Raw genomic sequence first — 14,240 nt, 5'->3', positions numbered from 1 at the left:
AGAAAGCTTCAGAAGTGGTGATGGAGAACAGAAGCCAGTGAGGAGCCAGTGAGGTCATGGCCAAGGACCACGGAAGACCATAGATCAAGACCTTACCGCCAGAGAGGGCAGGAATATTCACAACATATTTAAATTGCTAAATCCGCGGACTTCCGTGTGTGTTTCCCATGCATCCTTTGAAGTTTATTGTCTGTTATGACTTTAACATTTATTTTGGGAGTTCCTGTCGTGGAGCAGCGGAAACGAATCCGACTAGGAACCCTGAGGTTGTGGGTTCGATCCCTGGCCTCGCGCAATAGGTTAAGGATCCAGCGTTGCAGTGAGCTGTGGCGTAGATCACAGAAGCAGCTCAGATCTGGCGTTGATGTGGCTCTGGCGTAGGCTGTCAGCTATAGCTCCGTTTAGACCCCTAGCCTGGGAACCTCCATATGCGGCTGATGCAGCCCTAAAAGGACAAAAGACCAAAAAAAAAATTATTTTTCATGTGGATTGGACGTTTCTCCCCAAGTCTGTGGGTCACCAGCCATAAAAAACCCCATTCCGGCTTGGAAGACAGTTTGAACTGGATGCTGTGGATGCTGGATGGTGACTCACTAGGCTGTGTTCTTGGAGAAGATGCTACACGTGAGAAGGAGCATATGGTTGGTGTATGACCCTGAGAGGCACCAGTCCTTCTGGTTCAACCTGTCTAAGAAGATGTCTTCACATCTTTTCAGCACCAAGATATTTACAAGACAAATAACTCCTCTTGCTAATACTGAGTGCCTCTCATAACATTAACTTTTTAAATTTTAATTGTAGCAAAATACACATACAGTGAAATTTACCAATAGCATTATGTACATTCACATTGTTGTGCAACCATCACCACCATACCTCTCCAGATTGATCTTTTTCATCTTGTGAAACTGAAACTTCACAGCCATTAAACAGCAACTCACCATGCCTCCTTCCACCCAGTCCCTGGCAACCACCATTCTACTTTCTGTCTCTATGAATCTGACCACTCTAGTTAATTCATATAAGCAGAATCATACAATATTTGTCTTTTTGTGTGTCAGACATTTCATTTAGCATAATGTAATGTCCTCGAGATTCTTCTATATTTTAGCAGATGTCAGAATATCCTAGAGTTCCTGCCATGGTGCAGTGAGTTAAGAATCCAACTGTAGAAGCTCAGGTCACTGCAGATGTGTGGGTTCAAATCCCAGCCCCGCAGTGGATTAAAAGATCCAATGCTGCCACTGCTGCAGTATAGGTCGAAGCTGCAGCTCAGATTCAATTCCTGGCCTGGGAACTTCCATATGCTGTGGGGGCAGCCATAAAATAAATTTTAAAAAAAGAATGTCCTTCCTTTTTGAGATTGGATAATATTCCATTGTGTAAATACACCACATTTTGATGATCCATTCATCTGTTAAATGTTCTACCTTTTAACTATTGCAAATAATGCTGCTTTGAACATGAGTATACAAATACCGAAGACCTTGCTTTTGATTCTTCTGGTTATATACACAGAAGTCAAATTTCTAGATCATACAGCAATTCTGACTTTAATTTTCAATCTTTTGAGGAATCACCATACCATTTTAAAATAGTAGCAGAGGAGTTCCCATTGTGACTCAGAGACAACAAACCCAATTAATATCCATGAGGATGCGGATTCAATCCCTGACTTCACTCAGTGGGTTAAGGTCCAGTATTGCTGTGAGCTGTGGTGTATGTCACAGACGCAGCTCAGATCTTGCATTGCTGTGGCTGTGGTGTAGGTCAGCAGCTGCAGCTCCAATTTGAGCCCTCGCCTGGAAACTTCCACATGCCATAAGTGTGGCCCTTGTGTAGAAACTAAAGTAAACTAAAATAAAAAATGGTAGCAAATGCACCATTTTACAATTCTATCAACAGTGTGCAATGGTTCCAATTTCTCTATATCCTCGCCAACACTTGTGATTTTCTGGGGGGGGGGGTTGTTTGTTTTTCTGTTTTTTTAACACTAGCCATCCTTATGGATGTGATAGCACAACTTTTCATTCATCATTTTGCTGACTCACTATTTTTTTTTTTTTTTCTTTTTGGGCTGCACCTGTGGCATATAGAGGTTCCCAGGCTAGGGATCCAATCAGGGCTACAGGTGCCAGCCTACACCACAGCCACAGCAACACCATATCGGAGCCACATTTGCAACCCTACACCACAGGTCACGACAACGCCAGATCCTTCACCCACTGAGCGAGGCCAGGGATCGAACCCACAACCTCATGGTCCCTAGTCAGATTTGTTTCTGCTGCTCCACAACGAAAACTCTCCAGGACTCACTCTTTCTTTAATTTTGACAGCACTTCCCTTGGAAAAGAGAATGAAAAACTTGCCCTGCAGCAAACAAACAGGCACACAACAAATTTCATTTTCACAAAGAAGGATTAAGGCAGCCTAGTTACACTAAAAGAATACTGCAATCCATATTTCCCAGCATGATGGTCATGTAATCTTTGTGATTAATTAGTTTCAAAAACAATCCTCCGAGGGAGTTAAATATGGAAGTTCCCCTCTGGCACAGTGGGTAAAGGATCATACAGCATTGCCACAGCTGTGATGCAGGTCACAGCTGCCGCATGAGTAAGTTTGATCCCTGGCCCAGAAACTTCCATATGCCTCAGGTGTGGCCCAAAAAAACCAAAAAAAAACAAACAAAAAAGTTAACTAAAAAAATGAAAAAATTTTAAAAATAAAAAAAAAGTGGAAGTTCATATCATGCTGCTGCAAGTGGCTAATCATTATCCTTAATTTTTTTGTTTTGTTTTGTTTTGTTGCCTTTTTTTTTTCCCTAGGGCTGTTCCTGTGGCATATGGAGTTTCCCAGCCTAGGGGTCTAATCGGAACTGTAGCCGCTGGCCTATGCCACAGCCACAGCAACACCAGATCCAAGCCATGTCTGCAACCTACACCACGGCTCACAGCCGTGGCCAGGGATTGAACCCACAACCTCATGGTTCCTAGTCAGATTCATTAACCACTGAGCCACGATGGGAACGCCTATCCTTAATTTTGAAGATGAAATGACAATAATTTGAACTTGAATTTTAAAAAAAGATGGAAGAAAAATGAGCTTAATTCATCTTCAAAAAGAATAAAGCAAACTAAAAATTCAAAAGAATAAACCTACACCACAGCCACAGTTCCCATCGTGGCTCAGTGGTTAACGAACCTGACTAGCATCCATAACGATGAGGGTTCGATCCCTGGCCTCACTCAGTGGGTTAAGGATCCGGCGTTTCCGTGAGCTGTGGTGTAGGTCGCAGACGCAGCTCAAATCCCGTGTTGCTGTGGTTCTGGCGTAGCCCAGCGGCTACAGCTCCAATTCGACCCCTAGCCTGGGAACTTCCATATTCCACGGGTGGGGCCCTAAAAGACAGGGGAAAAAAAATGTCAATAGTTCTTACCATTCATTCAATCAACAAATATTTGTCAACTGCATCTAAAATACCAGGCACCATGATGTGCACTAGAAATACACATTATTTGTGGACCCTACACTGTAGTGAGAGGAGACAAACAACAAAATCATTTCATTTTATTTATTTATTTTTAATGGCTGCACCTGCAGCATACAGAAGTTCCTAGGTCAGGAGTTGACTCAGAGCTGAAGCCACAGGCCTACACCACAGCCACAGCAACACTGGATCCGAGCCGCATCCATGACCTACACCACAGCTTGCAGCGAGGCTGGATCCTTAACCCACTGAGTGAGGCCAGGAGTTGAACCCGAAAAACCTTCATCCTCACCGAGATTACATCAGGTTCTTAACCCACTGAGCCATAATGTGTACTCTCAAGATCATTTTAGTTAGTGATAAATACTTGGGAAAATATAGTGTCAAGAAAACAAGCCACAGACCGGGAGAAAATATTTGCAAAAGACAAATCTGATAAAAGACTCTTATCCAAATATACAAAGAATTCATATAACTCAACAATAAGAAAAAAATTTTAATAGTTAAAATGACAAATTCTGTCATATGTATTTCATCACAATTAAAAAATACCAACTCTTCCCGCTTTCTTTTTCTCCTATCATATACCAAAGAAGTAAAGGATCAAAGGGGAAGAGAGCTAGAGGATAATCATGAAAACAACTGCATATGAGTGTGTAATTCTGATAGGAAATCTAAAGGCAGTCTTGGGTTGGAAACAATCACCCTTTCCCACCCCCACCCCCCTAAAATGAACTACTTTTGAATGAGATAAAACAAAAGGATGCTGCATGGGGTGCCAATCCTTGTTCATGCTGGGTAAAGTACTGCCCACCACTGCCTTCCACAGCCGGCTAGTGCCAGGAAGGGTCAGTGGCTCCAGTAGCGGCCATCATGCACTGCAGACCGTGTTGCATCCAGCGAAGGAAAGGAAATGAAGACAAAGGGAAAAGGCAGGCTGTATGGATCTCAGGCACTGTTTGTAAATTGCTTCACCTAGACTATTTCATTTAAGTTTATGGGAGTAGCCTCTGTCTTCCAGGTGGGGGTACTGAGTGTCAGGCAGGTCACCTGTTCAGGAAAAGCTGAAGCGGGAACGCTGAGCAAGTGTTATTTTAAAATTCCAAGGCTTCGCCCCCAGGGTCCTCCTCAGGGCCACCCTCACCTCCTTATTGCGCAGAGTATACACCACCGGGTTCAGCAGCGGCGTCACTACGGTGTAGAACACAGCCACCAGGCGGTCCTGGTCCGGGTTTCCCCTGGACTCAGGCCGCAGGTAGATGATGGAGGCGCAGCCAAAATGCACAATGACCACCGTGAGGTGGGCGGCGCAGGTGGAGAAGGCCTTGTGCCGTCCTACTGCCGACGGGATCCTCACAATGGTGGCCACAATGAAGGCATAGGAGAGGAAGATGAGGAGGAAAGAGACCAACACCACAAGGATACTCAGGAAGAAGATGGCCAGCGCTTTGCTGGCACTCTCAGCGCAGCTGAGCTTCAGGACCGGGGCAATGTCACAGAAGAAGTGTTCCACACGGTCGCTGCGGCAGAAGGGTGAGGAGAAGATCAGGCTGGTCTCGATCAAGGCCACCGAGAACCCTGAGCAAAAAACCAGTATTCCCAGGCAGAGGCAAACTGTGGGTCTCATTATTACTGAATAGCGCAGGGGATGGCAGATGGCTACATAGCGGTCATAACCCATCAGGGTAAGGAGAAAGCAGTGGCTGCATCCCAAGCCCAGGAAGAAGAACATCTGAGCCCTACAGCCAGGGATGGAGATAGCCTGGTTCTCCATGAGCAGATGAGCCAGCATGTTGGGAATGGTGACCAGTGTGTAGCAGGTCTCAGAGAGTGACAGGAGGGCCAGGAAGCAGTACATAGGAGTATGAAGGGTCCGATCCACATGGATGATGGTGATGATGGTAACATTGCCACTGAGGGTGACCACGTATATGAAGAAGAACAGTGCAAAGAGAGGGGTCCTCAGGTCTGGGAGGTTAGAAAAACCTACCAACACGAACTGTGTCACCAGCCAGGTGGCATTTTCCTGCTGCTTCTCAGGAGCCTGAGAGAAGAGGACAGAGAAAATGGAATCAAACTTAAGAAGGCTCTGCTAAGTGTCAGATACCAGTAAGCTAGGATAACCATCACTGTTAACAAAAAAAAAAAGAGAGAGAGAGAGACTCAGAAATGAAGTCAGTATTTTCCTAATATCACTCAGCCATCATCTCTTCAATAGACAAGAAAAATCACAGATATGGAAACAACCTGAATGCCCATTAACAGATGAAAAGATAAAGGAAATGTGGTGCAGGAGTTCCAGCTGTGGTACAGTGGCTAAGAATGCGAATGCAGCAGTTTGCTCCCATCACTCTGGAGGCACGGGCCCAGCCCAGTGGGTTAAAGTACCCACTGTTTCCGCAGCTGCAGCTCAGATTCAGGATTCAATCCCTGGCCCAGGAACTGCTATATGCTGCCATGAAAAAAAAAAAAGAAAAGGAGGAGGAGAAGGAGGAGAAAACGAGGAAGAAGAAGGAGAAGGAGAAGAGTTCCCATTGTGGCTCAGCAGAAATGAATCTGACTAGTATCCATGAGGACACAGGTTCAATCCATGGCCTCGATCCATGGGTTAAGGATCCAGTGTTGCTGTGAGCTGTGGTGTAGACTGCAGATGCGGCTTGGATCCCACTTTGCTGTAGCTGTGGTGTAGGCCAGTGACTACAGCTCCAATTCGACCCTAGCCTAGGAACCTCCATATGCCGTAGGAGCAGCCCTAGAAAAGGCAAATCCGACTAGGAACCACGAGGATGCAGGTTCAATCCCTGGCCTTGCTCAGTGGGATTGGCATTGCTGTGAGCTGTGGTGTAGGTCACAGATGAGGCTCGGATCCCAAGTTGCTGTGGCTGTGGCATAAGCCGGCAACTGCAGCTCTGATTCGACTCCTAGCCTGGTGCAGCCCTAAAAGAAAGGAAAAAAAAAAAAAGAGGAAGAAGTAAAGAAAACCCTCTAACACTGATATCTGAAATGAACAAAATAACACTTTAACCTAATACCCAAGTTTACATCAGGACTTCCATAGGCCCTAGGCATTTTTGCCTTCCTCCATAAAAATTGTAGGGTTGTTTTGTTTTGTTTTGTTTTTTGCAGCCGCATCTGGGGCACATGAAGTTCCCAGCCAGGGGTCTAATCTGAGCTGCAACTGCCAACCTACATCACAGTTTGCGGCAACACCAGATCCTTAACTCATTGAGGGAGGCCAGGGATGGAACTGGCATCCTCGCAGACAACATCGGGTCCATACCCACTAAGCCACAATGGGAATTCCCACAAAAATTGTTTTTAATTTTTATTTAAATTTTATTTTTTAAATTTTTATTTGAATAAAATTCATTTAATTTATGACATAAATTAAGTAAAATTTATGTATTTAATTTTATTTATTTAATTTATAAATTAAAATTTAATTTTCAGTCAAGTTTTATTATAAAATTAAAGTTTTAGCATTTTAGGGCTTTGGTGGTATAAAGATGACTATAGTTTTCACCCTAGAAGTTCATTTATTTCTTCTGATCTTAGAAATTAACATGGCTTCATGGACTCCCTAATTAATATTGCAGGTCCTAGGCATTGTCCTTATGAATATATCTGTGTTAATTAAATGGAAGATAACTTTGAAATTATTGACCATTTTATATTAAAAAATAAGGCTTCATGGAGTGGATAAGCAGTGAGATCCTGCTGTTAGCACAGAGAACTATATCTAGTCACTTATGATGGAATATGAGGAAGGATAATGTGAGAAAAAGAAAGTATATATATATTATATATATATGTGACCAGGTTACTTTGTTGTACAGTAGAAATTGACAGAACACTGTAAACCAACTATAATGGAAAAAATAAAAATCATTAAAAAAAATAAGAGTTCAGTAAAAATCCTAGGTTGGGAGTTTCCATTGTGGAGCAGCAGAAGCAAATCTGACTAGTATCCATGAGGATGCAGGTTCAATCCCTGGCCTTGCTCAGTGGGATTGGCATTGCTGTGAGCTGTGGTGTAGGTCACAGATGAGGCTCGGATCCCAAGTTGCTGTGGCTGTGGCATAAGCCGGCAACTGCAGCTCTGATTCAACTCCTAGCCTGGGAACTTCCATATGCCAAGGGTGCAGCCCTAAAGAGCAAAAAGAAAAGAAAAGAAAAAAGAAGAATCATAGATTGATGATAGTTTTATTATTGTGTAATCAATTAACCAGCTAGCTCAGAAACACCCACGTTAGTGTTTGAGTATTTTGTACTCAGTTGGAATAGGACTTTGTTTTAAGGAAAATAGTCCTAATGCAATCTTCCCAGCTTAAGAGTTAAATGGTTTGGAGAGAAGCAAATTTCAGCCTTGAAATGCAACTCTGAGACAGGGATGGGTGGCAGTGGTGAAGTGAGTCTTGACTTATGCTCCATCTAATGGCACTTGGGGTAACCTCCAAGCCAGTGACGCTTAGAAGAGAATAAATAAATGGCTGTCCCCCTGAAATTATTCATCTGCAGCAAGAGGATGAGAGAAACAGAATGATTTCAATTACAAGTTTGTTGAAACTTTAATTTGGGAAAAATAAATTTTAGTTTTTAGTTCTGATATATAGAGAAAAAGAACAAAAATGCGCTTGGTCAACACCAAAGATATTCTGTTTATAAAAAAAAGACTCATTAAGACCATCAAAGAACTTAACAGGAGCAATGACAGTGAAAAAGGGATGCCCATTTTTCATGAAGAAAGGAAAACCAGGAAGCAGGAAGCAAGCAGGCACATTGATCAAGCAGAGGGGTGCACATTTTTCTTGTGAAAGGCCAGATAGTGGACATTTTAGGCCATTTGGGCTGTATGGTCTCTGTCATGACTTTTCAGCTGCCATCCTTTTTTTTTTTTTTTTTTTTTTTTTTTTTTTTGCCTTTTTGCCTTTTTGCCTTTTCTAGGGCAGCTCCCATGACATATGGAGGTTCCCAGGCTAGGGGTTAATCGGAGCTGTAGCCGCCAGCCTACACCAGAACCACAGCAACTCGGGATCCAAGCCACGTCTGCAACCTACACCACAGCTCACGGCAATGCCGGATCCTTAACCCACTGAGCAAGGCCAGGGATCAAACCCACAACCTCATGGTTCATAGTCGGATTCACTAACCACTGAGCCACAACGGGAACTCCTCAGATGCCATTCTCGTGTGAAAGCAACCATAGCAATGTATAAATGAATGTCCATGGCTGTGTTTCAATAAAAACTTTGTTCATAAAAACAAACATGGAGACAGACCTGGCCCTCAGACTGTAATTTGCCAACCCCTGATCTAGCACAAATAAAACTAAAAGAATATTCAACTTAGGGAAATTTCAATGAGGTCCTTGAGGGAGTCATGCTATGAAAAAAAAAAAAGAAAGAAAAAGAAAGAAAGAAAAAATGAAACCTGACTTGAAATCTTCAAAAACTAAAGCAAAATGAAGCTCCAAAACCAAGAATCTCAGACACCTCTTAGATGTTGAGTTCCCTTGTGGCACAGCAGGTTAGTATCTGGCATTGTCACTGCAATGGCCCGGGTCGCTGCTGTGGCACAGGTTCAGTCCCTGGCCTGGGAATTTCCACATGCTATAGGTGTGGACCAAAAAAAAAAAATCTAGATCAAAAAAAAAAGCACACTGGGCAAAGATGTCCAGATCATGTGTCTGAAAGAGGCTCATTTACTACAAATTAAACTATATTAGAAAGAATATCAGAAATTCCCCTCATGGCTCAGTGGTTAACGAAAGCGACTAGCATTCATGAGGACACAGGTTCAATCCCTGGCTTTGTTCAGTGGGTTAAGGATCCAGCATTGCCATGAGGTATGGTGTAGGTCACAGACGCAGCTTGGATTCCGCGTTGCTGTGGCTCTGCTGTAGGCCAGCAGCTACAGCTCTGATTGGACCCCTAGCCTGGGAACCTCCATATGCCGAGGGTGCAGCCCCAAAAAGACAGACAGACAGACAGAAAGGATATCAAAGCCACTATGTAGTGAGAATAAGAACTTCAATTACCTAGAAGTTTTCACAGAGGAAAAAAAAGTAACTGGATTATAACCACGAAAAAGGCATAATCTCTGAATTTCGCAAAACATTGTTAAATTGAAATAAACGTATAGGCAAATCACAAACTAGAAGAGGTTGTTATCCTGTTTGGCTCTTCTTTTGCACAGAAAAATAACCATAAACAAAATGAAAAGACAATGTACAGAATGGGAGAAAATATTTGCAAACAGTGTTACTAACAAGGGATTAATTTCCAAAATATGCTAACAGTTCAATACAGCTCAGTATCTAAAAAACAAACAATCCAATCGAAAAATGGGGAGAACACTCTTAGGCGTATATCTGGACAAAACTTTCCTTGAAAAAGATACATGCACCCGCATGTACATTGCAGCACTATTCACAATAGCCAAGACATGGAAACAGCCTAAATGTCCATTGACAGATGATTGGATTAAGAAAATGTGCTATAAAAAAAAAAAGATGTGCATATATAATGGAATACTACTCAGCCATAAAAAAGAATAAAATAATGCCATTTGCAGCAACATGGATGGAACTAGAGACTCTCATACTAAGTGAAGTTAAGTCAGAAAGAGAAAGACAGTGCTTGCTTCGGCAGCACATATACTAAAATTGGAACGATACAGAGAAGATTAGCATGGCCCCTGCGCAAGGATGACACGCAAATTCGTGAAGCGTTCCATATTTTTTTGCAACAGAAGAAAGGCTGGGGGAAAAATGTAATTGTAATGTATACATGTAAGGATAACCTGACCCCCTTGCTGTACAGTGGGAAAATTAAAAAAAAAAAAGAAAGAGAAAGACAAATACTATATGATTTAAATTATATCTGGAATCCAATATATGGCACAAATGAACGTTTCCACAGAAAAGAAAATCATGGACATGGAGAACAGACTTGTGGTTGCCAAGGGGGAGGGAGAAGGAGTAGGAGGGACTTGGAATTTGGGGTTAATAGATGAAAACTATTGCCTTTGGAATGGATAAACAATGGGATCCTGCTGAAAACTATGCCTGGTCACTTGTGATGGAGCAAGATAATGTGAGAAAATAGAATGTGTACATGTATGTGTAACTGAGTCACCTTGCTGTGCAGTCGAAAATTGACAGAACACTGTAAATCAGCTATAATGGAAAAAATAAAAATCTTTTTTCTTTTTTTTTTTTTTTTTGTCTTTTTGCCTTTTTCTGGGGCCGCTCCCATGGCCTACGCCAGAGCCACAGCAACACAGGATCAGAGCTGCGTCTGCGACCTTCACCACATCTCACAGCAATGCCGGATCCCTAACCCACTGAGCAAGGCCAGGGATCGAACCCACAACCTCATGGTTCCTCGCTGGATTCGTTAACCACGAGCCAGATGGGAACTCCCCATAAAAATCTTTATTTAAAAAAAATTTTAAATGGGGAGAAGACAACATAGACAACTTTCCAAAGACATACAAAAGGGCAAAAGGCACATGAAAAGATGCTCAACATCACAAATTATTAGAGAAACGCAAATCAAAACTATGACAAGGTATCATCTCACCCCTGTCGGAATGACCATCATCAAAAAGTCTAAAAATAATAAGTGCTGGAGAGGATGTGGAGAAAAGGGTGCCCTCCCATGCTGTTGGTGGGAAGGCAAATTGGTACAGCCACTATGGAAAAAGGTTCCTTAAAAACTAAAAATAGAATTACCAGGAGTTCCTGTTCTGGCACAGCAGAAACGAATCTGACTAGTATCCATGAGGATGTGGGTTCAATTCTTAGCCTCACTCAGTGGGTCAGGGATCCAGCGTTGCCACAAGCTGTGATGTATGTTGCAGACTTGGCTCAGATCCTACGTTGCTGTGGCTGTGGTGTAGGCCAGCAGCTGCAGCTCCAATTTGACCCCTAGCGTGGAAACATCCATGTGCCTTGATTGTGGCCCTCAAAAGAAAGAAAAAAATAGAATTACTATATGATCCAGCAATCCCACTCCTGGGCATATATCTGGAGAAAACCATATTTAGGAAAGATACATGCACCCCAATGTTCATTGCAGTATTATTTACAATAGCCAAGACATAGAAGCAACTTAAGTGCCCATCAACAGATGAATGTATAAAGAAGATGCAGTGTATATATACAATGGAGTATTAGCTATAAAAAAGAACAAAATAATGCCATTTTCAGCAACAAGGATGGATCTAGAGATTATCATATGAGTGAAATAAGTGAGATAGAGAAAGGTAAATATCATATGATATTACCTATGCGTAGAATCTTAAAAAATGATAAAAATGAACTTATTTACAAAAAATTGAAGCAGACCCACAGACAGAGAAAACAAACTTACAGTTACCAGAGGGGAAAGGTGGAGAAGAGGGATAAATTAGGGGTTTGGGACAAACAGATATACACTATCACATATAAAATAAACAGCAAGGACCTACTGTCTGGCACAGAGAACTATATTTGATATCTTATAATAACCTATAATGGTTATTACACTTAGCCAAAAAAGGAAAAAAAAGAATCTGAGAGAAGAGAAAGGAGATATATATATCATATATATACATATACATATATGAAACAATTTGCTGGAGTTCCCATCGTGGCTCAGTGGTTAACGAATCCGACTAGGAACCATGAGGTTGCAGGTTCGATCCCTGGCGTTGCTCAGTGGGTTAAGGATCTGGTGTGAGATGTGAGCTGTGGTGTACGTCGCAGACGCAACTTGGATCCTGCGCTGCTGTGGCTCTGGCGTAGGCCAGCAGCTACAGCACTGATTCCACCCCTAGCCTGGGAACCTCCATATGCCGTGGGAGCTGCCCAAGAAATGGCAAAAGGACCAAAAAAAACAAAAAAACAAAAAAAAAATTTCTGTACATCAGAAACTAACACAACATTGTAAATCAACTATACTTTATTAAAAATAATAATACCATATTGCATATTTGAAAGTTCCTAAGAAAGTGGACCTTTAAAGTTCTCATCCCAATTTTGTTGTTGTTGTTTTTCTTGTTGCTTTTTAGGGCTGCACCTGCGGCAAATGGAAATTTCCAGGCTAGGGGTCAAATCAGAGCTATAGCTTCTGGGCTATGCCACAGCCACAGCAACACAGGATCCAATCTGCATCCGCAACCTATACCACAGGTCACAGCAATGCCAGATCCCAGACCCACTGAGCAAGGCCAGGAATTGAAGTCACACCTTCATGGATACTAGTCAGATTCATTTCTGCTGTGCCAAAACAGGAGCTCCTAAGTAGTTCATTTTTTAATTTTTTTTTAATTGAAGTATAGTTGACTTGGAGTTTCCGCTGTGGTACAGTGGGTTAAGGATCCAACGGCAGCAGCTGGGGTTGCAGCAGCAGTGCAGTTCAACCCCCTGGCCTGGCACAGTGGTTTAAATGTTGCTACAGTGTTGCTACAGCATAGGTCACAGCATTCAATCCCCCGCCCAGGAACTTCCATATGCTCTGAGTGGGTCCATAAATAAAATATAGTTGATTTACAATGTTGTGCTAATTTCTGCTTACAGCAAAGTGATTCACATATATATATGTTGTGCTATACCGTAGGACCTTGTTGTTTATACCCTCCATATATGATAACTTACATCTGCTAACCCCAACCTTCCTCTCCATCCCTCTCCCAACACCCCGCCCCCCGCAACCACAAGTGTGTTCTCCTTGTCTGTGAGTCTGTATCTGTTTCAAATATAGGTTCATTTGTGCCATATAAAATTGTTCATTTTATGTTATATGAATTTTACCCCATGTTTAAGAAAGATAGTATTTTTTTTTCTGTCTTTTTAGGGCTGCACCTGTGGCATGTGGAAGTTCCCAGGCTAAGAGTCTAATCAGAGCTGTAGCCGCCGGCCTACACCACAGCCACAGCAATGCAGGATCCAAGCCGCGTCTGTGACCTACACCACAGCTCATGGCAATGCCAGATCCTTAACCCACTGAGTGAGGCCAGGGATCAAACCCACCACCTCATGGTTCCTAGTTGTTTCCGATGCACCACAATGGGAACTCCAAAAGATAGCATTTTTTAAAATATCAGGAGTTCCTGTTGTGGCTCAGCAGTAAGGAGACCAACTAGTATCCATGAGGTTACTAGTATCCATGAGGTTGAAGGTAAATCCCTGACCCTGCTCACTGAGTTAAGGATCCAGAATTGCCGTGAGCAGGTGCAGGTTGCAGATGCAGCTCTGATCCTACATTGCTGTGGTTGTGGTGTAGGCCAGCAACTGCAGCTCCAATTCAACCCCTCGCCTGGGAACTTCCATATGCTGTAGGTACAGCCCTTAAAAACATATAAATAAACAAAATAAGAAATAAAATATCAGATAGACAATGATTGAACAGGAAAATAAATGCCGGGTGCTAATGGGTGTGTGCAGAACTAGGTGCTCTATCATCACCTTTGCATTGCCGATTGCAGGAGATGCAATTTGTCTGTATATTTGGTTCTATTATTCTGCTTCTAGATTTTTCTTTGATTCTATTATTCTGCTCCTAGATTTTTCTCATAAAGAAACTATCTGACATATGTACAAGGATATTCACAGTAGCATTATTTAAAATTAAAAAATAAAAACAAAAGTAAACAAATGGGACCTAATCAAACTTACAAGCTTTTGCACAGCAAAGGAAATTACCAACAAAACAAAAAGACAACCTACAGAATGGGAGAATATAGTTGCAAATGAGGCAACGAAAAA

The 14,240-nt window shown here is 42.3% G+C and overlaps 1 protein-coding gene and 1 non-coding gene across 2 annotated transcripts in view; one reads left to right on the top strand and one right to left on the bottom strand.

Moving 5' to 3' along the window:
- Positions 1 to 4,544: 4,544 nt before the first annotated feature.
- Positions 4,545 to 14,240, bottom strand: part of LOC100628051 (olfactory receptor 10T2-like) — a 28,234-nt gene continuing 18,538 nt past the window's right edge. Inside the window, exon 2 of the mRNA XM_013991092.1 lies at positions 4,545 to 5,534. Coding sequence (XP_013846546.1) covers positions 4,545 to 5,534 — 990 coding nt within the window. The remainder of the gene's footprint in view (positions 5,535 to 14,240) is intronic.
- LOC146405448 (U6 spliceosomal RNA) lies at positions 10,125 to 10,231 on the top strand. The gene has a single exon (XR_014839247.1). It is a non-coding gene; the product is annotated as a U6 spliceosomal RNA (small nuclear RNA).

Source organism: Sus scrofa, chromosome 2 (assembly GCF_054392235.1).
Source record: "Sus scrofa isolate SSC_HxYL_T2T_F1_AM1 chromosome 2, Sscrofa_HxYL_maternal_Yorkshire_Landrace_v2.0, whole genome shotgun sequence".
Taxonomy (NCBI): Eukaryota; Metazoa; Chordata; class Mammalia; order Artiodactyla; family Suidae; genus Sus; species Sus scrofa.
This window is presented reverse-complemented; position numbering and strand designations above follow the sequence as displayed.